Here is a 24773-nt window from a genome sequence, read left to right on the forward strand (position 1 = left end):
CTGCCAGCGAGCAGGTTATGTTCACAGAGTAAGTTACCGCAGTAACAGACCCAGAGTTTAAGTTACCTCTCTTTCTGGAACGGATAACTCAGAGTTTCCCTCATCTCAGGGTTAACAAACTCAGAGTTCTCACATAACCCGCTTTCTGGAATACCCCTCAGGTGTGCTCTGTGCGGGGCGGGGGGGTTGTGTTCGACAATATATTCACTGCACTATTCATTATATAGTGTAGTCATTTGATATTTTTAATAGAGTTGGTTAGTAATTGTGTTTAATGTGTGTTGGTATGCTTCCCAATTTACACCAAAACAATAAAATGTACTGCTTTTTTAGATAAAAGAGATAAAATTAAATTAAACTTAATTCAAATTTGGCCTGGCCCTCAACAATATGTGTATATATAGTATTGCAATACAATAATCAATAAGCCAGGGCAAATACCGATATTTTAATTAATAAATGAAGGCACTCTAAATTAAAAAGTCCCTGCCAGATTCGATCGTCGCTACTTCATATCTCCTCACAGTGGCGCTGCTCAAATGTTAGAGGGAAACGTGGGCAGAAGTCACCTGGCTGACGAAGAGGGAGTTTACAGTGGGATAATGGAAGAGAAAGCTACATTGAGAGATGCTTCATCCTCATCATAGAATCATTGTATCATGATATTATTGGTATCGTGGGCTGCAACAATTAATTAAATTGTAAATGAATCGCCAACCATTTTTATCATCCATCCAGGCAGGCTGTACATATTATACAGATATTAACTTTCTGCCACTATATGGCTCATCACTCACTGTGACCACGTTGTATTTCAAACTCCTTAACTCATAATTGGAACATGGAAAGTCATTTACAGGACATCATGGTCTCGAAGCTTTCAGAAAATTTAAAGTGAACAGGTCTTTGTGTTTGGTGTCTGACCATGATCAGAAACTCTAAAACTCTGTGTGCTGTGTGTGTGTGTGTGTGTGTTGGAAGGCTGTTATCTCAGCTTGCAGGGTGTGACCACACCCAGTCTGATACAGCAAAGGTAATGGCTGCTGTCACTGGCTGAAAACATAGAATATTATATCTTGTGCGTGAAGTCTTAAACTTGTTTATTATGATTTAGAGAAGCTTCCCTATTTCCCGTCTCATTCCTCCTCACATATTTTTCTTTCCCGTGTTCCCTTTCCTCCACATTTCCTTAGTTTATTCTCCTGTCTCCTTATTTCTCCTTTCACCCTGTAACACCCCCACCCCACACACCTTAATTTTCTCCTTCCCTTCTACTCACATTGTTCCCACTTTCCTTTCTGCTAAATCCCCCACTGTATCCTTCTTCCTACCCTCTGTCTTCCCCCAAGCCCATCTTCCCTTGCTTCCTTCCTCCTTTATTTAGGTTTAAACTGTGTTTGAACACCTCGTCCTCAGAGTTCCTGCTCTGTCTTTAGGTAGAAACTGTTGTTCTGTAATAAAGCTGGTTCATCATCTGTCATATCAGCAAACACAACTTAAAATTCCTGTACTGAAGGAGCTGACGTCAAATGGTCAAGTGGTCACAGAGCTGCAGCACACGCACACACCAGCAGCACCACTGCTGGCAGTGCACATGACCTCATTCCATGGCCCCCTGCTGTACTAAGAGATAAGGGCTGCGGCCTCCACAGGTACACACTGAACCAGATCCACACGGCCGTCATTAATTAAAGGAGTATTCTGCTTTTTTACAACCTGGGGATTAAACAGCTACACTACACTGAGCTGAAATAAGCAGACTGTTATTATTGCCACACAGGATGTTATGTTTTTGATCTGTCTGTTTGTGGGCAGCGTAACTCAAAAAGTTAATGACAGATTTGGATTAAATTCTCTAGGTTATGGCACAAGGAAGAAACTATTAAATTGTGGTAGTGATACAGATACAGCTCATTAAAGAGCTGTATCTGTATCACTACTGTGTTTTCTCTTTGCAATGTTTACAGAAATCTATTTTTCAGAGCATGTTTATTATGAGGAAATACTTTACTGGAGTACTTACTGGAGTCTTGTACTGCTGCACCTTTATGACAGCTACAGGAACCACTTGGGACACAAAGGATTCTGAAAGATGTTAGAATGTCCCATCAAGTACGTTTAGCCCTGATCCCGGTGTGAGTCCTTAATTAGGGGACGTCCACTGATGAGTTTGTAGCTGCTCAGTGACAGCACAGCTGCAATTTCCCATTATAGTACAGTATAAGATACATGGTAAAAGATAATTGACAGAGATCTTGTCCAGATAGTGTCGCCCTACAATATTGAGAACTTGCAGAACTCCACTAAGAATATACAATTTCAAGTTTACAATAATACAGTAATACAATACAAGTTTGACCTGTCTTTGTGTTCAGCGTTGCTTAATACAGTAATAAAAGTGGAATACATAAACATAGACCCAAAAGAATCCAGCTGAGCCTAACATCTTGCAGGCAAACACACTGCCCTATTTGTGCTACAGCAGAGTCTCAGAGGAGCACATTTTATATGTATAACATGAGTCAAGATGACTCACATGTCCATAAATAGAAGGGAGCACCCACACAGCACAGTGAGAGACTGCATGAGTGCAGAAGGATTCCATTAATGAGGATGAACCTGAAACTGAAACCCGGATGTTCTGAAAAATAGATGACAGCTGAAACCTTTATAACCTTGAAATAAAAGTCATTTTTATTCACATGTAGTTTTGTTTTAGCACTCAATCACATGAACCTTGCCACAGAAAGCATCCACACCTGTGCAGGCAAACGACCAATCAGTGATTAAAAACTATTAACCAAACTCATTTTGCTCCATAAACTATAAAAATTCAGGCAACAGTTAGGCAGATGTAGACGTCAGCAAGCTCTTGTTTAATGAGAGAAAAACACACACTAACCCTAACCCAGATCAGCACAGAGAGTGGTGCAGAACTGTTAGACAGAAATCAGAATAATGTATTACCATTTCTAAACATACTATATTTAGTATAATGGAAGACACCATTATAATGTCCTCTTGTTCTCTTTTCCATTAGAGAATGGATGCATAGTCTCTGGTTGTTATAGCCTGTTTCCACTGGCTCGACTTGACTTATTCACCTTACATTAAACTAGTGCTGTCAAACGATTCAAATATTTAATCGCGATTAATCACATTAATGTCATAGTCGCAATTAATGGCATTTTTTCTCATTGTAATGCCCTTATCAACATAGAAAAGTGGATCGGCTTGCTTTATTGAGACAATATCTCTGTCACAGCAATTACAAGATATTGTTATGGCAGAGGTTTAATCTCATCCCTGTATGATTTGCTCATATCCGGGGCTGATGATCTTCAAATCATAAGTTGAGACTGTGGATGGAAGATATAGGTGAAGAAATATCAATACAAGATTGGAATGGGGCATGTATGAATGCTCAGAAACAAACAATTAACAGTAACAGTAAGTAAAAGTAAGTTTAATGAAAGCATCCCCGATACATGTATTAAGTGCAATGATGCAAGAGGGCGATGTACCACTGCATATGGGAATGTGTGAAAATAAATTCCTTCTGGCAAGATATTATTAATATGATTGATCAGATATTAGCTAAGAAGTTATCAATGGACCCCAAGCTTTTTCTTCTGGGTATGTATCCAACTATCCCACAATTACAAAGTAAAGAATCTAGGTTTGTAGATATGTGTATATTACAAGCTAAACGTATCATTTCCCTTAATTGGAAAAATGTTGATGGACCAAGAATTGGAAGGTGGATCAAAGAGATGGCATAAACATGACATTGGAAAAGATGACTTACATTATTAAACGGAAGACATGTTTTTGATGACATCTGGAAACCTTTTATATGTTTTTTAAACACGACGCCAATGTTGGTAACGTGCGACAGCAGGAGAAGGCTATGAGAGAGTAGGTTGTCCATGTGGTGTGATATAATGTCCTAAGAAATGTGTCAATGTTATAACTGGTTTCAATATTTGTTTATTTAGCTGAAGCGAGTGTGTGCATATGTATGTGTGTCTATGTAGTTTTTTTTTACTTATTTATTTATTTATTGATTTTTTTTTAAGTTTATTTTATAATTTTATTGTTTTAACACCTTAGGAGGGGATGGGAGGGAGAACGGGGAGAAACGTTTGCCTTGTTGCATCTAATAGTGTTTGATATGCTGTAATTTGTAAACAAAAAACTAGTAAATACATTTTAAAAAATAAATAACGCATTTAACTGACAGCACTCATTTAAAGCAATCCTTACCTTTCTGGCATGTCTCACAGATCTTATTAAAAATTTGCCCTGCCTGTGATGTCTGACACTCCCTCCTCCCCCAACGCATGCGGTGATAATGTGAGATTAAAAATCAATGGAGTCAGACTTTTATCAAAAATATATGAAAATGAAATAACACCTGGTGGGTTTCTTTTACATTTTAGTGTGCCATATGCTTATTAGAAGCAATTTAAAATTACAAAAGAAAAGTGTAAAAATGCCAGAAAGGTAAGGATAGCTTTAAGCTACATCCACATTATCTGTTTTCATTCAAACACTATCTGAAGGTTTGTGAACCGCTAAAACAGAGCAGTCTGAAAACTCTGCTGGCTCTATTTTAGTTTGAAAACTGCAGGGTTGTGTTATAGTCTGGACCAGGAGAATAGGTACTCAGAGCTGCTTCCTGATTGAGTCTTATCAGTTGTGACTTAACTAACAGCTTTGTAGTTTCATTTTCACCTCATCAGTCAAAAACTAAATCCCTTGCTGACTATTTTCGTTTCTCATAAGTTGTATTTTCGACAGAACTTTCCTGCACAGCCCACCACTCTCCACTTTCCTGGAAGAGAATGGAAAAATACTCTCAGCTTGTGTTCACTCAAATTAACATTAACTACCTTGCAGTGAAACTTACTCTCATCTCAAGGTTTATTTAATATATTTTTTACACCAAATTAGTGTCAACACCTGTTTTTTTTCCAATGTGAGTAAAACTGTATGTAACTGTAACTGAATCATTTAAAAGTGCTGCAGCAGTCTTGTAATGTAACAAAGTACAAATACTTAATTGCTGTACTTACTAACAAAATTCAAGTGTCTGTATTTTCTTTGTAATTTATATTTCCAGCAACTTTTACTTTTACTCCACCACATTTACTAAATAAATGGTGTACCTTTACTTCAATACACTTCCCCTAACTATCTTTATTACTCATTACTACCAAATCAAAGTAGAAGAGCTTTTCTAGTCTTGATGACCACTCAAAGTTATAGCTTTGCCATTCATACCCATGCACTTTTACATTCATACAGCGCATATCCATCTTGCTGCTGGCAGAGCCGCCAAGACCAATCCGGGGGTTAAGTGTCTTGCCCAAGGACACATACTAGCAGGGCCGGCTCTTGGCATAGGCGATATAGGCGGTCGCCTAGAGCGCCATCTGCTGGAGGGGCACCGAGAGCAATCTCGCCTAGGGCACAAAATTAGGTAGAGCCGGCCCTGCATACTAGCAGAGCCTCGAGTGAACCCACAAGCTTCCAGTTGAAAGTAGAAGAACTCACTCTACCACTGACCTACTGTTGCTCAATTCTAACTCCTACTACTTTTACTTCTAAAACTTGAGTACATTTTATGTCAATTACTTTTGATACTTAAGTAGGGTTAGGGTGTCATATACTTTTACTCAAGTAATATTACAAAAGGTGACTTCAACTTATAAGTACATTTCTAGTAAGATACTTTTACTCAAGCATCCCTTGAGGTACTTTATGCAACTATACAAAACTGGTGCTGCCTGAATAGTGCACAATGTAACACTATAAAGATGACAATATAACTTTGTCCACCCAAGTATCATATTTACATTACAGCTGATCAGGTCAAGAGTTTATAAAAACTTGTGTTTGTTACAAAGTGAATGATAACTGTATCTATCCCAAGTGCAGACAAAAAACAGATGTTAATGAGTTTTTGCGACTTGGGTCTATGGACAACAAATCCTCCATGTGACTGTCCTCACATATTTAGGTCCCCACAAGGTGAGAAATACCTGAACCACGCGTACACACACACACACAGCAGGTTCTTTATATTTCCCACAGGACGGAAGTCTATTATTCAGAGCCTTGTTCAGTTCAGTGGGACAAAGACAGAGTTATTACACTTTACATCATGTCTTCAAGCTGTCACACTCTCTGTGTAATGATATTTGAAGCAGAGCACTGTGAGCTCATTAGCAGATGATGCAGATGAGGAAATTAAAGGGAAAGAAACAAACATGTGAGTAAATAGATACTGTATCAGAGTAGGTTCACTGTGCTGATCCTAAATGGCAGGAATTGCATTCTTCTAAAGGATTTCCCTTGTTTAGTGGCTCACAGTAGTCCACTCAAAGACCAATGATCATCCTTAAAGTCAGTTGACGTTTTTTGAAATGTGGCTGCATGAGGCACAAACACATACACCACCCACTTCACTGTGAGCGCCCTCTGTCAGAGACACGCATGCAGCCAATGGGGACACATGGATAAAGTGTTTTTAGACACTTAACAAAAGGCTCACCTGATAAATAAAATATAAGTCGGCTTCAATCTGTGACATCTAAACAATGTGTTTGCTGTTTTATCTTGCAGTTAGAAGTTTGGAAACCACTCACTCTAGACCAAAGTCCATAGAGAATATTAGTGCGTTTAGTTTTAAGTTGGTGAACTGCTGCCTCTTTAATAAGTTTGTGTCACTAAGATTTCAAATATCAGAGTCAAAAAATAATACATTTAAACAATGATGCCCATGGATAGATAGATAGATAGATAGATAGATAGATAGATAGATAGATAGATAGATAGATAGATAGATTGATAGATGTTGTACTGCTGGTGAGCTAGGCAGATTTGAGGTAGTGTTACATAAAACCATCCTCTCCTCCTTAATCCATCCTCCCTCCTCTCCTCCGTGTGCTCACTCCCCTGCAGCCTCTTACATAACATCAGAATATCATCACAAACTGACTGATTCATATCTGCCTGATAATCACACTCTGATAAACCAGCGTGTGCTGAGGCAAAAACAAAAGGATGGATGTAATAAACGCGGGGTAAGGAGGAGGGGGCGGGACAACAGGACACCTCTGTCCCGCTGCGGTGGACCGCAGCTCCGCGGCGAGTAGCTGCGCAGGCTACCCCGGACGACAGGGACCACAGCCGGGGGAGCGACCCGAACCAAAGTCCCGTAAACAATCATCCGCACATTATCCGTAATCCGTCAGCGTGTGAGAGCACACTGTCCAGTTTCACTGCATATCAAGACATCGACCTTCTCTGGAATATCCCTTTAAAAAAGCCCCATAAGTGTATTTGATATGACGTGTTCGGGCTGAATATAATTAGCAATCGATCGATCACATTAAACGGCTGATCAAATAAAGCATCTGCAGGATCCTACCTGTGAGTTGTTACCAGAGTCTGTCACAAACATCCAGCAGCTCCGTAATCAGCTGCTTCCCAGCAGCCACTGAGTGTAAGTGTGTGATAACACAGCGGTGTGTGTGTGTGTGTGTGTGTGTGTGAGAGAGAGAGAGACACACACACACAGTGGGGGCGGGTTGAGTTGAACACGTTAGAGCAGCATTGTAGTAGCATGCGCAGGTATGTGTAATAATTACGTCATTATGACAAGTTGTTTTTATCACTTATTCATTGATTACTGATATACTTCGTTACTTCATAAGCACTGTTGTTGGCGGCTCTGTCTGTGTGCGTCTGCACTTGCTTGAAATATGAGCAACAAAGGCCGACAGACGCTTGCCACTGTACATTGTAGAGTCACCAAAATCACCCTGCACCAAAGTACACAGAGAAAATCTGTGATTTGACTAGTGTTGTACTCAAGACCACCTAAACCAAGACCAAGTCGAGACCAAGACCACACTGTGTCGAGACCAAGACAAGACCAAGACTTTGAGGGGTTGAGACCAAGACAAGACCAAGACCGTAAGCGTCACTTTGCAGAATTTCCACGTTGCGCTGTGTTTTCTTTTGGAGGTATTTTCTTTTGGAGTTGAACAGCCTGATTTATTTCATCTGGCCTCATTGATAAATATAGCTGTGTGTCATCTGCATAACAATGAAAGTGTATGTTATGCTTTCTAATAATCTTCCCGAGAGGAAGCATATATAAGGTAAAAAGTATAGGCCCAAGCACTGAGCCCTGTGGAACTCCACAATTAACTTGTGTTTGTAATGAGGCTTTATCATTGATATGAATTGATATGAACTGAAATCTATCAGATAAGTATGATTTAAACCAGCAGAGGGCAGCACCTGTGATACCAAGAGTCTGCTCCAATCTCTGCAGTAGAATATTATGATCAATGGTGTCAAATGCAGCACTAAGATCTAACAGGACAAGTAAAGAGACTAGACCATTATCTGAAGCCAAGAGAAGATCATTACTAACTTTAACTAGTGCTGTTTCTGTGCTATGGTTTAATCTAAAACCTGACTGAAAATCTTCAAACAGATGAATGGAGTAGTGGAAGGTTGGTGGACGACCACCATGTCCCACTGTGACGTCAGTAAGGAGATGGTGGAGTCATTTTTTGGGCCGGAATCATGGGGAGAGAGCTGGTCGGCCCCTTTAAGGTCCCTGAAGATGTGAAAATGACCTCTGAAAAGTCTGGGGAGTTTCTGACTGACCACTTTCTTCCATCGTACAAAAAGGAGAACCATGCTTTCCGTAACAAAATCATCTTCATGCATGACAATGCACCATGTCATGCTCAGTGTTTGGAATAACTTCTTCAAGTTCATTGTGATCAAAGGCAAGAACGTACATGTAATGTGTCTGTTCTACTGGTAACAAGTTACTTTTATTATAGAGTAATTCAGTTACTAGCTCAGTTACTTTTTGGAACAAGTTGTGAGTAACTATAAGTAATTACTTCCCAACAGTAAAGTATATAATATAACGTTCCCAACACTGGTCATGCTGCAAGGAATACCTCTGCATCATTGGCTGCTATGGGCATAAAAGGTGTGGCCCCCATCCTCCCCTGACCTCAACCCTATTGAGAACTTTTGGAGCATCCTCAAGCAAAAGATCTACGAGGGTGGGAGGCAGTTCACATCCAAACAGCAGCTCTGGGAGGCTATACTAACATTCTGCAAAGAAATTCAAGCAGAAACTCATAAGTTCAATGGATGCAAGAATTGTGAAACTGCTATCAAATAAGGGGTCCTATGTTAAATTGTAACTTGACCTGTTAAGATGTTTTTGATTGAAATAGCTTTTGATTTCAATAAATATACCTCCTAATGCTGCAGATTCAACAAATGACCATTTTCAGTTCTTTACAACCTATACAATGTTTTAAAACTCTGTTGTGCATAATAATTTGGAACAGTGCATTTTAAGTTTTTTTATTTTTGAGGAAAATATTCTAACGGTTAAGGACTTGAAAATAATGCTGACTATCATTTGCGTCGACTATTTGGAAAAATTAGAGAAAAAATATCACTTGCATAATAATTTGGAACGCGCTGTATGTGGATTACTGCAGCAACAATGGTAGTAAATTACACACTTACAAACAAGTGTGTGCAGTGTGGACTTTGCTTGGATAAGATATTAAAGGGATATGTTTTCAAGGCTATTCATATCATACATATCATCACCATTATTATTGTGCTATAATTAAAAGCCGATATCATTGACTGTATAAACTTGTAACTTGACAGTTGTTGTGTATCTGCTCCTGGTCTCTCTCTTCTGTCTCTACCTCATCTCCCTCTTGTCCTTTCTGTCCCCCATTTTCCTTTCATCCCAACTGGTCGAGGCAGATGACCGCACATCTCTGAGCCTGGTTCTGTCAGAGATTTCTTCTTCTGTTAAGAGGGAGTTTTTCCTCTCCACTGATGCCTCGTGTTTGCTCATTGTGTGAACTGTTGGGGTTCTCTGCTCTCCTTGATGTTGTCTATGTACAGTGCCTTGAGATAATGTATGTTATGATTTTGCGCTATACAAATAAAATTGAATTGAATTGAATTAAATGTGTCAGTCTGTTCTTCACATGTCTGTTTAATGCGTCCCTTGACAGCCTCAAACTTGGCAGGTGACTTACTAAGGTCACCTGTGTGTTGTTTCGATAAAGAGGGTATGGGTAGTGTATTATACAGTGTCTTGTCTCACGGTGTCCAGGTAATGACCCTGACAGCAGTTTGAGCAGCCCGCCGGATGTCCTCGTCCTCCTCTGCTGCCTCACTCCTCCTCTCCAGTAGAGGGAGCTGCTCCAGCAGAAGGCAACGGCCGTTTGGAGCTTCAGCCAAAGCGGTCAGAGCTCGCAATGAGTACATGATGAGGGCCTTCATCCTCCTCCTCCTCTCCATGTTGTCCTCTTCCTCTTCCTCTTTCTTCTTGGACACAAGGTCAAGGAGAATAGGGACCACGTCCAGATCGAGACACTGCAGTTTACCTGCAGGAAGAGAAGGTACAGTCATGACATCCATCATCTGAGGACAACCTGATAAGAGCTGAAGATCCGACAGGACCCGACAGGTTCAGGCTTAATTTCGGGCTGAATTCTGTTGGGCCCAGGCCTTGTCGGGCCTAACTTTAACCTAACCTGATGGGTCATGTGGTGCATTTAAAGCACAACTAAACCCCCTCTTTTGCACCTAACTCCATCCAATGTCTGATTTTGAAATATGTCAAGAAGTGGGCAGAGACTTGAGTGAGAGAGAGGAGGGAGAGTGGAGCAGCAAGGGATCATGGTCTGGCAGTGAAATCTGACAGCGAAATACAGCTGTCTAACAAGGTGCTCCGTTCTTCTCAGAGAGCGAAAGGAGACAGTCTGGGACAATGAGCCTTGCACTGGTTAGACTAGAGTGTACCAGTGACGCAAGCATGAACTAAAATAGCCAATGGCAACATTTTAATGTAGTATCTGGTGTTTGACCAAAGAGTGACATAAGGTACTCAACATGTATAATTTCAATACTTTACACTAAACTGTGAAGATTTGCACATGGATCAACAAATAACATTACTACATAAGACACATAGACTGGTTTTCACTTTAAGGTGCATGAAGATAGTCCTTTCACAAACATGAATTCTCTCAGTGGCCTGTACCTGGGGTGGTGATGGCGGTGTACATGATGACTCCTGCAGCGTTGGCCTGAACCTTGACATCTGTGTCCTGCAGCAGACCAACCATGACAGGAAGTACGGCCTCCTCGCACACCCGCCGCTTCCCGTCCTCAGGAACGCTAACCATAAATGAGCATAAGTGCACAAGCAAACAAACAAACAAACCAAAAAAAACAAAACCCAGTAACAAACAACCTCTGTACACTTCCTGCTTTGTAACACACAGACAGCAGGCGGCATTTCACCTGAGTGCCATCATGGCTGCAGCAGCCTCTCTGCGCACGTTCGGGGAGCTGTGTGAGAGTTTGTGTCTCACAAGCGACACAGCATCAAGGGCCAGAGCAGGAAGAGCATCCAGAGAGGAGCAGCAGCTGAGGGTGGAGAGGAGCAGCACCTGCACCTCCTCCTCCTCCTCCTCTTCCTCCTCTTTGAGCTTCATCATTAGTTTAGGAACCAGACACAGGAGAGCATCTGCACCTGCAGGACAACACACCTCAGTGACCTCATACACACAGCCTCATGCTCCGTATGACTTCATCCAGATCAACAGTCATCACTGTGAAAAAGTCCATTCTGAGTAAGAAGAAACATCTCTTAATTTGTGCCCCAGAGAAACACAGAATGAACTAACTAACTAATTAACTAATTAACTAACTAATTAAGTTGCTGAAAATTCTCAGCTTTAGAAAAAACAAGAAAATACATCTGTAATGATTCTGCTCTCTCAATATTGATATTAAGTAACATTTCCACATTGTACTTGCTGTTTTCTTTTATTAATAACTTTTGAGTTATCACAGGGTCGGTATTATTGACAAAATATGTACAAAAATAAGAAGAACTTCAAAAACAACAACCTTTGAATGACAGTTCGCTCACATGCAAATTCAAGACCATTGACCATTGACCTGCGTCTATCTTTTATGTAGCATAATAAATATCTAAAATTACCAATGGGGGTAGTAACTAATTCATTAAAATAAATATTTTTCATGCATTTGTTATTTAAGTTTTGGTGGAAACATTTTCTCTGGTTGAAGAGTAACCTCTACATCAGAGTGTATACCTGCAGGCAGCAGAGCGAGGCGGTTCAACACCTGGTGGACGTTTCTCCTGCAGGATGATGAGTCGTCGTCCAGCAGCTCTGACAGAGGGGGGAGGAGAGAGGAGGAGAGCAGTGCCTGTCTGCAGGAGGTCACAAGAGAAATGTCATGGAATAAAACTAAAGACAGCACTCAGAGTCTGCCATAACTGGATCCATGACTGAATTAGTCACCACCAAAATCAAATAAAGTCTTCCTTGGGGCCATAAACTACATTCACAGACAATTATATCGAAGCTGCAAACAAACAAACAAACAAACAAACAAACAAACAAACAAACAGCCTCTTCTCAGTAACATCTGCAACCAATTGTTGCAGGAATCAAAGTTAAACCACATGCAGGTGGTAACGCAGTATAGCTCTGGTGCACCAATGAACGCGTCATGTCAAATTAAATTACATGAAATGTAATTGATCTTCAACAACAGTCCATAACACGTGACTGCTATGAGACAACATGGAGACAGTGGAGTTAACAGCCGTATAAACTTCTTCCAATGATTTGTGGCAGGCTGTTCATTGACAGGTGCAGCATGAACTGTATGTACCTGCCAATGTTGTGGCCGCTGAGCAGGTGCAGCAGCTCGCACGTTTGTTTTCTAACTGTTGGATCTTTGTCCTTCAACAAACCCTTCAATTGCTCAAGAAAACCTGCAGAGGAAAAGGACATAACTGTCATCACAACATGGAAATCTCAGCTTCCTGGTGAAGTAAAAGTGGAGAATGTGCACCCAGTACAGAGTACAGATTATGGTCTTGATGTGAGTAGATCTTGTCAGAAGCCCTAATATCTTGTTATGGATTTTGGGTACTAGTTTACAGTCTGCACACACTTGTGTACAGTGGATGTGAGAAGTTCAGTGGCATGCACACAGACATTTGGAAATTAAAAGGGCACCTACTGCATACCAGTGGGGCAGGCACTAGTGCAAAAACCCTGCGCAAAAGTGGAAAATGATCAAATAATTTCATTTCCCACATTCACTTAAAGGGGACATATTATGCAAAATCAACTTTTTAACCATTTTAATACTGATATTTGGGACTCTGGGGGCCCTACCAGTCGCCAAAGTGTGGAAAAACAATACTCAGTCATGTTTTCGTGGTTCCGCTTAGTGTAAGTATAGGCGATAAAACGCTCGATGTTGAATTCCCTGCGCTTATGACGTCAGCATGCGCATTTCACCGCGAATGTTACCGCCCCACCAGTACGTTTACTTCGCAAGCTCCACCTTAGCTCCACCTTGTCCCTGCGAGAGTGCAGGCGAGGGAGGAAGAGCGGTATTATGACAACGCGGCGGGACAAGTGTGCTGCACAGTGGAGCACAGTGTTTTACAGAGGATTTTATATATGAAGCTAATGTGCCGGATAAAGTCAGCAATCGTGTGTTCGTGTGTTCGCACCACTTCACATCAGACTGCGACCAGCGGTCGCTGTATTTAGTCAGGGGACGTATTTCACCGACGTACAAACACACAAATTGTTAAGAAAAGATCACATAGAGCTCATAACTGACCATTCTGACACGTCCTAATTAAACATATTTGTTCAGTACGTCCTCCATGACCGGAGCACAGACTCAGTCTGATACAATCACATAAAGCAGCTGTTTATGCAGCTCGCCGCTGACTCTCTGTCAGCGGTGCTGCACTCTCTGTGTCACCGATAGCCTAAACTGCCGCTGGCGATCAGCTGATCGCCACCGCTGATCGCCAGCTCGCCGGAGCACCGGAGCTGGTCAGTGGTGGTGAGGTCTCTGGAGCACAGTCTCCGGTCTGATACAGCAACATACAGTTTATTCAGCGTGCCGCTGGCGATCCGCGGTGGCGCGTTACACGGTGATCGCCAGCTCGCCGGAGCACCGGAGCTGGTCAGCGGTGGTGAGGTCTCCGGAGCACAGTCTCCGGTCTGATACAGCAACATACAGTTTATTCAGCGCGCCGCTGGCGATCCGCGGTGGCGATCAGCGGTGCTGCACTCTCTGTGTCACTGCTGATCTTCTGTTCCTAAGTGTTTTTAACTGATATACAGTTGGACAGTGTTCAGCTCGATCCTTATGTAGGACGTCTCTTCCTGTGACGGCACTCTCGCTGACATGTTGATATTGTCAGAGAGCTAGTGGAGGGAGGGGGAGACGAATAGAGCTGTAAAGCGCTGTAAAGAGGACAAATCAGAAACCCCCTGGAAGAAGTGGGTGTGTGTTTGCCTGTGTCTCATTTGCATATAAAGGGACCATGCACGAAAACCGAGCGTTCTGAAAGGGGCGGGTTTAGCAGGGTTATAGAACTACTATGATTCTTCATCCTTATGGTGTTTTGACCAAAGCATGTCACTGACATGTTCATTAGGACACCAGGGAACTATCTTAATGGGGGAAATAGGGTATAATATGTCCACTTTAAGTGCGCAGATGACCACCCACTCACCCACTCACTCACACTTTCATACAGCGCCCCTATGTGCAGTGCATTTTCTATCACTCCTCTTGCATATCCATTCACACGGAGCAACGTGGGGTTAAGTGTCTGGCCCAAGGACACATCGGGCAAGACGAGACCCCGACGAGAGTGTTTGTGGTTTTCCCGGTGTCTCACTCACTCACTCACTCACTCACTCACCTCCGTTAACGGTCTGGTAGATCCGCTCCGGCTCGTGCATCAGGTCGCAGAGTGAAGCCAAAGCGCGCCGCCTACTATCGCTCTCAGGCCGCTGCAGCTGCTCGAACAGTTGCGGAACAGCTCGACGGCCAAAGGCAACCGGAGCACGGGTCTGGTCCAGCAGAACAGCGTCCATCCCGCGTATTAATAAGTCTATTTATCTCCGGGTTAAAGTGCTTTGACAGATGAACACAAATATAATCGTGAGCGGTAAAACAAGAGAAAACGATGGCGAACACAAACAAACACACTATGTTAATATTTACTTACTGGTATCGCTGAGAACCCTGTCACTCTCCAACATCTGAGCGAAGAAAGAAATGAAACAGACGATAAAAAAGATAAAAGGATAAAATTACGACATCGCATTAGGACAAAACACCAACTTATTTCTGGAGAGAGAATGGTCAGACCCGTGCACCCACTGCTAACCCTAACTCTTAGAAACCCAAACAAAACTCTGTAGCTGTTGCTTAGTAACCACATGATTAGACGACGATGCTGCGTTCTCGGATGGTGGGACTCTACTAGAGCTCGCCAGACCACGTGACCAACACGCAATGCATTCTGAGGGGTAAAGGCAAAATGCCGGTCGATCCAAGCAGTCCGGTTGTTTACTTGTTAACTATTGACGCACACACATGAACACAAACACGAAAAAGCACCCCACTTGTTTGTATGTGTGGCATCAATACACTTCCATAGATAAAACTTCAACAACCTGAACAACTGAAAAGAAGAAGAATTCGGGTCCATAACACACTGTGGACGGGAAACAGGTAACGAGCAGGTAAAGGAGACAGTGACGGGAAGGCCGCCATGAATCATAAAGGATAGGATTATACAGAAAACAAAAAATAAAACAATTTTTGACTTTTATAATCACTAATGTGATCTCCCTAGCGACCCGTTTTTGTGGATGAGGTGTAAAGAATGATAAGAATATCATCCAGGTGGATTTAATGTATCAGTAACAATCTGTATCATCCAGTTTTTTGACTGCGGTCAAGTGAGCCGTCGCTCGTCTTCGCGTGGTCAAGTGAGCCGTCATTCGTATTTTAAGTGCGCCAGTGCAGTCGAACTTGCTGGGAGTCGGCTGAGAATCAGCGCTAGTTTGATACCGGCGCGATCACTTCCGGTTTTCAAAATAAGACGTTACTAATACAAGGGCAATCAATCATGCTGATTTAAAGACATTGGGTCACATTGTCCAGAAGCTATTGAACTAAATATTTTCCCTAATTTATTTATATTTTTACTGTACAATAACAACACATTGGCTCATAAGTTCTGACAATGGTTTACACAATTGATCTCAGGAGCATGCTGACTACTCTCTCACTCATTATCAACTATTTTTACGGTATAATTTTTGAGAAATTAAGCATCAAAGTTGTCTCTTTTTTTACTCTTAATTTTTACTGTACAATAAAATCACTTTGGCCCATAAGTTCTGACAATGGTTGGTACAGTTGACTTCATGGGCATGTTGACTACTCCCTTTGTCATTATCAAACAGTTTTACTGCATCAAAAAGTTGCAGTTGATTTTCAGCCTTTTTCTGAGTAAAAAAAGAGACAACTTTGATGCTTAATATCTCAAAAATTATACAATAAAACTGTTTGATAATGACTGAGGGAGTAGTCAGCATGCCCTTGAGGTCAACTGTGCCAACCATTGTCAGAACTTATGGGCCAAAGTAATTTTATTGTACAGTAAAAATGGATTTTCAGCCTTTTTCTGGGAGCTGCTGATCTACTGCTGCTTGTTTGGCAAGTTTGACAAGTCACAAAATAACACATTTAAACTTACTGATTAAAACAACACAAGATGGTATGACACAAAAAACGAACAAACTTTAATGTTCTGTTGGAAGTGTGTCCAGTGCCACATTTTTAAGATATTTAACGACTTTATTTATGTGTGATATTGACACAATCTTGTTATTGGCTGATGTTGGCTTTAAAATATATTATTGGATATTGGCAAACACACCAAGATCCCCAGATATGACTAATGATTAAAACAGCAGGCAGAATAGACTGCTGCCTCCTTGATGTCTATGCCATATTGTCAGTGAAAAAGAGCCTGGATTACAGGCAAAGTACTGTAGGCATGCCAAGTCAGGGCTGACTGTCATACAACCACACACATAAAACACTAAACAAAACAAAAACAAATAAATACTAGACACAAGAGTCAAAAGTAATACTTAAAAATGTCAAGTTTATTCTGAACTTTTAGAATAAATTCTGGAGACTTAATCCAGGTCCATTAACCACACATGAAAAAACAATATGCAGCAGAGCTCGTTCGGATGTTACTAAAACTACAAAATATGCTCCTGAAAATGTCTTTGCTTAACGTCCATAAGGAAGATCCATTTACTTAAACTCAACTGATATCTTTTGTCAAGGATCCATGACTTTAACAAAATCAAAATGAAGCCGTTTGAGAAATTAAACAGGAACAAAAGCCAATTTCAGATATGACCTCTGGGCGAGACTCTCCAGAGTATCTCGCGACTCCTGTGGACATCAGCATTTACACACATACGGCCCCACCACACAATCTCCAGAGTTTAGTGCATGTCTGAGAGCAGCTTTACGATGCACCTCCACCACTTCACATAAACCTCAAAGCAACACACCTGGGAGTTTTTAACATTGAAAACATTGTCTATTTCTTCTTTTTCTTGCTCTTCTTCCCCCCCTCTCCCTGCTGAGAGCTGGTGTCTGCCCCACCCTTCTGTGTCCGAGTCTTGAGTTTGGGAATCATCTCAGCCACGTAAAACATCACATCTTTACCTGAGGAAAAAAGAAATTTCACCCTTAATGTATCCACTTTGATTAATATTTAATTGATTAATTATTAGAGCAGCAAATAACGATTATTTTCATAATCGATTAATCTGACGATTATTTACTTGATTAATCGTTTGGTCCATAAAATATCAGAAAACCTTAAAAAATGTTGACCGGTGGAAATGATGTTCTCAAATGTCAGAAGAAAATTCTCACATTTAAGAAGCTTCAACAATCGGAAATCTTGTTTTAATCCTGACAAAAGCTTCAAACCGATTAATCGATTTCAAAATAGTTGTCGATTAAATTAGTAATCGATTAATAATAATGTAACAATATGTAACAACCTGATGCCTGAAAGTGTACAAACACAAACATGTACACACACACACACACAGCGTGTGTAGGACTTACGAGAGCTGAACCTGTCCTGACAGAAGTGGCCTTCTTCCTGCTTCAGCTGAACTCTTACACGACCTCTGAACTGGATGTCTCTGTTCCACTCCCTGGGATGCATTTTGTTCTGAACAAATGACAGACATAACAAACTTCATTTATGAAAAAAAAGCAATTTTCTCAAAGATGCTGACTGGAATGAGTTTGGAAACCACTCGTTCTTGCACACAAAACTACATATTAAAAATAGTACATTTTAGCTCACAGAACTTGCAGTGAATCAAATCCTGTGTGCTGTGATGAAAAATCAAAGCTTTTCTCTTTGTACTTAGGTGACTTTTGTGAGTGAGAGGTATCTTCAAGGTTATATCTAATAAATGTATTACATTATAAAATAACCATACGCCATTAGAGATGAAAGAAACGATTTAAATACCTGTATTTAAGACCTAGTGTGTGAGATTTTTACCTCCATGTAGACGTTCAGTCCAGCAGCCGTCAGGACATCTCTGATTTCAGTACAGGACGGATTCTCCACAGCCTGTGATACACAACAGCAGCTACAGGTAAATGGTTTGCTTCTTAAACTGTGTGCTTCTAAAGCGCTTGTGCTAAAAGATGAATCAGTACCACTAGGAGGGAGGAGATGATCCATTTTTTGTCCAATTTATGTTATTTTATTCACAAAGCAGTAAATGGTCTGTATTTATAAAGCGCTTTTCTAGTCTTGATGACCACTCAAAGCTGCTTTACACTACAGTTTTGCCATTCACACCCATTCACTCACACTTTCATACAGTGCATCGATGTGCAGCGCATTTTTTTTCTTCATATCTGTCGCTCATCTTTCATGCGCATTCACATGCTGCCGACACGAAGTTCACAAAGTCATCACTGCTCAGTGTTAAAGGAATAGATGGTTCAGTGGAGCTGTGGCTCTCTGTCAGCCTGGCTAGTGCTATAAAGAAACCAGTGATTATTCTTATTTTCTTCAATTACAGAATAATAATAATAACAGACAGCTCTAGCTTCATGTAGGGCTTTCTTGTATGCGACAAAACCATCTTTCAAGGCTATATGAAATTCTTCTAGATTAGTGGAACGCCATTTTCTTTCTGATCTACATAAAGACCGTGAGTATTGGAGTTAAATCCTGGTGCTTGTCTCTTATGAACCAACTATCAATAAGGTTATCTATGAGGACAGGAGTAAAATCACAATAGGTAACTTCAGATGTACCGACATATGACACTAAAGGTTGGATATATGATATAGTTGCACTGTCTCTTTGAATGTGAATGTATTAATATTAATATGTATATTTACACAGGTGCTGGTCATATAATTAGAATATCATCAAAAAGTTGATTTATGTCAGTAATTCCATTCAAAAAAGTGAAACTTGTATATTATATTCATTCATTCCACTCAGACTGATATATTTCAAGTGTTTATTGCTTTAAATTTTAAAGATTATTACTGACAACTAATGAAAATCCCAAATTTAGTATCTCAGAAAATTAGAATATTACCTAAGACCAATACAAAAAAATGTTTTTTAGAAATGTTGGTCAACTGAAAAGTATGAACATGGGAAGTATGAGCATGTACAGCACTCAACACTTAGTTGGGGCTCCTTTTGCCTGAATTACTGCAGCAATGCGACGTGGCATGGAGTCGATCAGTCTGTGGCACTGCTCAGGTGTTATGAGAGCCCAGGTTGCTCTGATAGTGGCCTTCAAGCTCTTCTGCATTGTTGGGTCTGGCGTATCGCATCTTCCTCTTCACAGTACCCCATAGATTTTCTATGGGGTTAAGGTAAGGCGAGTTTGCTAGCCAATGAAGAACAGGGATACCATGGTCCTTAAACCAGGTACTGGTAGCTTTGGCATCACTGACTGTGGAAACTTTACACTGGACTTCAAGCAAGGTGGATTCTGTGCCTCTCCTCTCTTCCTCCAGACTCTGGGACCTTGATTTCCAAAGGAAATGCAAAATTTACTTTCATCAGAGAACGTTACTTTGGACCACTTAGCAGCAGTCCAGTCCTTTTTGTCTTTAGCCCAGGCGAGATGCTTCTGACGCTGTCTCTTGTTCAAGAGTGGCTTGACACAAGGAATGCGACAGCTGAAACCCATGTCTTGCATACGTCTGTGCGTGGTGGTTCTTGAAGCACTGACTCCAGCTGCAGTCCACTCTTTGTGAATCTCCGCCACATTGTTGAATGGGTTTAGTTTCACAATCCTCTCCAGGGTGCGGTTATCCCTGTTGCTTGTACACTTTTTTCTACCACATCTTTCCCTTCCCTCCATTAATTTGCTTGGACACAGAGCTCTGTGAACAGCCAGCCTCTTTAGCAATGACCCTTTGTGTCTTGCCCTCCTTGTGCAAGGTGTCAATGGTCTACCATGTCAGCAGTCTTCCCCATGATTGCGTAGCCTACAGAACTAGACTGAGAGACCATTTAAAGGCCTTTTTAGGTGTTTTGAGTTAATTAGTTGATTAGAGTGAGGCACCAGGTGTCTTCAATATTGAACCTTTTCACAATATTCAAATTTTCTGAGATACTGAATTTGGGGTTTTCAATAGTTGTCAGCTAAATCATCAAAATTAAAAGCAATAAACACTTGAGATATATCAGTATATGTGGAATGAATGTATACATTATGCAAGTTTCACTTTTTGAATGGAATTACTGACATAAATCAACTTTTTGATGATATTCTAATTATATGACCAGCACCTGTGTGTGTGTGTGTGTGTGTGTGTGTGTGTGTGTGTATATATCTATATATATATATATATATAAATATATATACATATACACACACACACACACACACACACACACCAGATGTAGCAGTATTTTTCCTTTATGTTATTGGGGTTAATTATTGTACAATTAAATGTGAGTAAATGATGATCAGTTAGGAGAGGGCTTTGGGGAGAAATGTTTAAGTTTTAAATGTCAATAACATAAGTTAGTTAGGAACATCTAAGACTATCACTGTCAATATCTATCTACATGGATGTTGAAATCCCCTACAATTATGACAGATTGGCACAAATGCACTTATTGTAAGTCGCTTTGAATAAAAGCGTCTGCTAAATGACATGTAATGGAATGTATTTTGGAGTCCTGGAAACAGTTTTCAACAAAAATAACTTTATGTTTCAATTTGTTATATCTGATTGATCTGGAGGAACAAAGATAAATACTTGCTGAGAATATTACTGGTGGCTTGTAAGAAATCCATAACCAAGAAATGGCTGAAAAGGGAGACTCCTAGTGTAGATGAATAATTGATATAATGCACAACATCTTTGTAACGCAAATTACTACTTTTAATCTGAGAACACAAAAAGAGATATTTATTGAAAATTGGCAAAAGTGGATTACATGTCTACCTTCAGACCAGACTTCAGGTTATTTCTGATTAGACCACCATTAATACTTTTATTGCTTGCTTTCATGTCTGGTGGTGTTTACAAGTCTCTTTATGTACGTCTCTACTTTTCCCCTGATATTATTACACTCATCTATAGGTCTTGGGTTTCTAATAAACTTCACTAAATTTCTATATTAAAGAGCTGCTCCATCCAAAGTGGGATGGACGCTGTCTCTCCTCATGAGACAAGGTTTTCCCCAGAAGACTTGCCAGTATCTATAAAACCAATGTTTTCTGGACACCACTTTGACAGCCAGCGATTGAATGACGACATGCAGCTATACATATCATCACTGTTCACATTGGGCCATAGAAAATGACAGTGTGCAACATTAATTTAGCATACCTACACATAGTCAATATTAACCTTTTGTGACCTCCGATTGGAGTAATCTGGAGTCATTACTGCCTAAATGAATAGTAACTTAACTGAATCTATCTATCGGTTATCTTTAGCCAGCAGTTTCAGATAAGACTATGACACCCACTCTGGCCCTGGGAGCACTGTTATTGCTATTTTCAGATTCTTCAGGATAGAGTCACCAATCACCAGAGTTTCCTTCTCAGTCTGTGTGGTGCTGAGTGAGGAAGAGTCACCTTCTCTGCAGGGATCCTGCGTCCCTCGGCCAGTGTCTTCTTACTGTTGATGTAGATCGGGTAGAGGCAGATAAACCTGAAACATGCAGTGAAGGCAAAGTTTAAGGAGACACTGAAGCGAACAAATCAAAACAATGGGAGAGAGTCAACTGTAAATAACCTGACAGGATACATTACACTAAATGTAAAAGGTGCTGCACAAATATAACCAAGTGTACTCATTCTATAGTTGTCTGTTCCACCATCAAGTGGTGCTGCCCTTATTGTGGCAGCAAGGAGAATCAGGTTCAGTGTGTAAGAAGTAGTGACCTCTAATGGTGAGAGTGCAGATGTAGGACTCCTCCACTCATTCCTCCCTTTCCCAAATGCATCAGATAACCGTGTGACATTTGCAAAGTAAGTAAATGTATTATATATAGATTATTCAGGAGGATATAGCCACACTGGACCTTTAACCAAGCGAAAGCTGTTGCGACTTGGAATGCACCATTATGTTAATAAATTAATGATTTACGCTTTTTAAGTAGGGTGCAAATAGGAAAAATTCAAAATGGCCCGATGTTCCTGTTGAGTTGAGGCCATGGATAATGTCTTTTTGTTCGTCTTGGTCTATAACATCTTCCCACAAAATTCGGTGGAGTTCATTTTTGTCTCCGTGTTCACCTTAGCGGGCGCTTTAGAGCCCTCGAGCAACGCACGGGTCAGGGAACTATGCCAATTTCGCCAGACCTAACCTCAATGCAAAGTTTCAAGATTTAGTATCTTACCTTAACCCCCTCAAAAATGACCGCAAAGCAACGGATATAACAATTTGAAGGATAACAATATTCACGAATTCGTGCCAGTAACCGTTTCGGCCCCTGACTTTCGTGGTCCGGGTCCTAAAAAACGTATGTTTTAATTAATGTGTCTTAACTCAACCCGTACTACGATGGATGTCGTTTGAGAACAATGTGACGTGAGACTGCTGCCTTTTTAACATAAAATACAACATAATCCAGCTAAAACAAGAAATCGGCGGATAATTGGACTTATACACGTCATGCTAACGGGCTTCTCGATACCACACCACATTCTATGCAAGAAATTAGCATTTTAGCATTGTTACCGCAACATAAAAGTGGCACAGCTGTTAGAGAAATTAACCACATTATATAGTAGATGTTTTAGTAGCCAAATATCCTATGTAAGTTTTATAATGCGCGAGGAGGCGGCTAAGCACTTCTAGCTTAGCTTAGCTGACAGGCTAGCTCTAAAGGAACTCACCTCTCCTTGTCGGCGGGGTTCTGCGTCAAATGAGCCATTGTTGGGTTTTATAAAGAAACCAAGTACACCTGGTATTCACAGACTGTATGTTAAGAGTCTTGTTTTTTTTCTTCAGTGTACAGTTTGTGTGGAACACACACAGCCATATGACCGCTTCTCTGACACGTTCACTAATGTTGACAACCAGCTGGAGTTCAGTCTCGGGAACGCGTATGAACTAGCGGAAATGTCTTAATACATTTCCGGTAGGTTGTAAACCTATGCTGCCCTCTAAAGGGTGGCTGAAGTAATGATTCCTGATCTTATTATCAGAATAAGAATCAACTTTATTGGCCAAGTATGTGAACACATACAAGGAATTTGACTCCGATTTTATCCAGCCCACGCTGTACATACATAAACATAATATAACAGACATTTAACTGGGAAGAACAGGGACAAAAAAAGAACAGTAATTTAAATATATATATATGTATGTATACATATATATATATATATATAAAAAATTATATAATATGTATATAAATGTATATACATATATATACTGTATATACATATATATATATATATACATATATATATATTACATTATTTACACAGAGAGACGTTGAGAATATAAAGTGCAAAATAGTGAATACATTTAAAGTCTGTTGCATTTGGAGTCAAGGGGGTTAATAACACTGGGTGACTGATCAGGTGTTCATCAGTGTGACGGCCTGGGGGGAAAAACTGTTCTTATGTCTAGATGTTCTGGTGTACAGTGTTCTGTCACACCTGCCAGAGGGAAGAAGTTCAAACAGATTGTGTCCTGGGTGTGACAGATCTGCAGAGATATTACCTGCCCGTTTCTTGACTCTGGATGTGTTCAAGTTCTGGATGATGGGCAGTTTAACACCAATGATTCTCTCTGCAGTCCTGATGGTCTGATTCAGTCTGTTTCTATCCTGTTTGGTGGCTGATCCAAACCAAACGATGATGGAGGTGCAGACTATTGCCGTGTGGAACTGGATCAGCAGCTCCTGGGGCAGGTTGTACTTCCTGAGCTGATGCAGGAAGTACAGCCTCTGCTGGGCACTTTTTGACTATGGAGTCGATGTTTGGTGCCCACTTTAGGTCCTGGGAGATGATAGATCCTAGAAACCTGAAGGTTTCCACAGCAGACACAGAGTTATTGAGAACGGTGAGGGGGGGGGCAGAGCAGGAGGGCTACTCCTGAAGTCCGCTGTCATGTCCACAGTTTTGAGTGTGTTCAGGTCCAGGTTGTTTTGACCCCACCAGAGGACCAGCTGTTCCACCTCCCGTCTGTATGCAGATTCGTCGCCATCTTGGATGAGGCCGATGACTGTTGTGTCGTCT

The 24773-nt window shown here is 40.8% G+C and overlaps 3 protein-coding genes across 4 annotated transcripts in view; all 3 read right to left on the reverse strand.

Moving 5' to 3' along the window:
• LOC122769398 (dematin-like) overlaps positions 1 to 7571 on the reverse strand; it is a 40412-nt gene extending 32841 nt beyond the window's left edge. Inside the window, exons 1-2 of one of the 2 annotated variants that reach the window (XM_044025915.1) lie at positions 7439 to 7571; positions 2024 to 2085 (exon numbers count right to left, since the gene is read on the reverse strand). The gene's annotated coding sequence lies outside the window, so the exon portion shown is untranslated. The remainder of the gene's footprint in view (positions 1 to 2023; positions 2086 to 7438) is intronic. The other variant, XM_044025914.1, reaches the window with a different exon arrangement.
• Positions 7572 to 10051: 2480 nt separating this feature from the next.
• Positions 10052 to 15434, reverse strand: rsph14 (radial spoke head 14 homolog). The gene is made up of 7 exons (XM_044026645.1): positions 15176 to 15434; positions 14867 to 15081; positions 12796 to 12898; positions 12210 to 12328; positions 11389 to 11620; positions 11126 to 11262; positions 10052 to 10466 (listed from the first exon to the last, which is right to left on the reverse strand). Exons 2-7 carry the CDS (start codon positions 15039 to 15041, stop codon positions 10180 to 10182), a joined length of 1053 nt encoding a protein of 350 aa, XP_043882580.1. The 5' UTR covers positions 15042 to 15081; positions 15176 to 15434; the 3' UTR covers positions 10052 to 10179.
• Positions 15435 to 17111: 1677 nt separating this feature from the next.
• Positions 17112 to 23632, reverse strand: srp19 (signal recognition particle 19). The gene is made up of 5 exons (XM_044025204.1): positions 23418 to 23632; positions 22152 to 22227; positions 18575 to 18646; positions 18124 to 18232; positions 17112 to 17712 (listed from the first exon to the last, which is right to left on the reverse strand). Exons 1-5 carry the CDS (start codon positions 23453 to 23455, stop codon positions 17585 to 17587), a joined length of 423 nt encoding a protein of 140 aa, XP_043881139.1. The 5' UTR covers positions 23456 to 23632; the 3' UTR covers positions 17112 to 17584.
• Between the last annotated feature and the right edge of the window lie 1141 nt (positions 23633 to 24773).

Source organism: Solea senegalensis, linkage group LG5 (genome assembly GCF_019176455.1).
Source record: "Solea senegalensis isolate Sse05_10M linkage group LG5, IFAPA_SoseM_1, whole genome shotgun sequence".
NCBI classification, from domain to species: Eukaryota; Metazoa; Chordata; class Actinopteri; order Pleuronectiformes; family Soleidae; genus Solea; species Solea senegalensis.

Coding starts and splice junctions, on each gene's coding strand:
- rsph14 (XM_044026645.1), bottom strand. CDS start 15,041: ATGGACGCTGTTCTGCTGGACCAGACCCGTGCTCCGGTTGCCTTTGGC. Junction 11,621..12,209: donor CCTCGCTCTGCTGCCTGCAG/GTATACACTCTG, acceptor GTTGTCCTGCAG/GTGCAGATGCTCTCCTGTGT. Junction 11,263..11,388: donor GCAGCCATGATGGCACTCAG/GTGAAATGCCGC, acceptor ATTTATGGTTAG/CGTTCCTGAGGACGGGAAGC.
- srp19 (XM_044025204.1), bottom strand. CDS start 23,455: ATGGCTCATTTGACGCAGAACCCCGCCGACAAGGAGAG. Junction 22,228..23,417: donor AACCCCGCCGACAAGGAGAG/GTGAGTTCCTTT, acceptor TGCATGTTTCAG/GTTTATCTGCCTCTACCCGA. Junction 18,233..18,574: donor GACTGAACGTCTACATGGAG/GTAAAAATCTCA, acceptor TCATTTGTTCAG/AACAAAATGCATCCCAGGGA.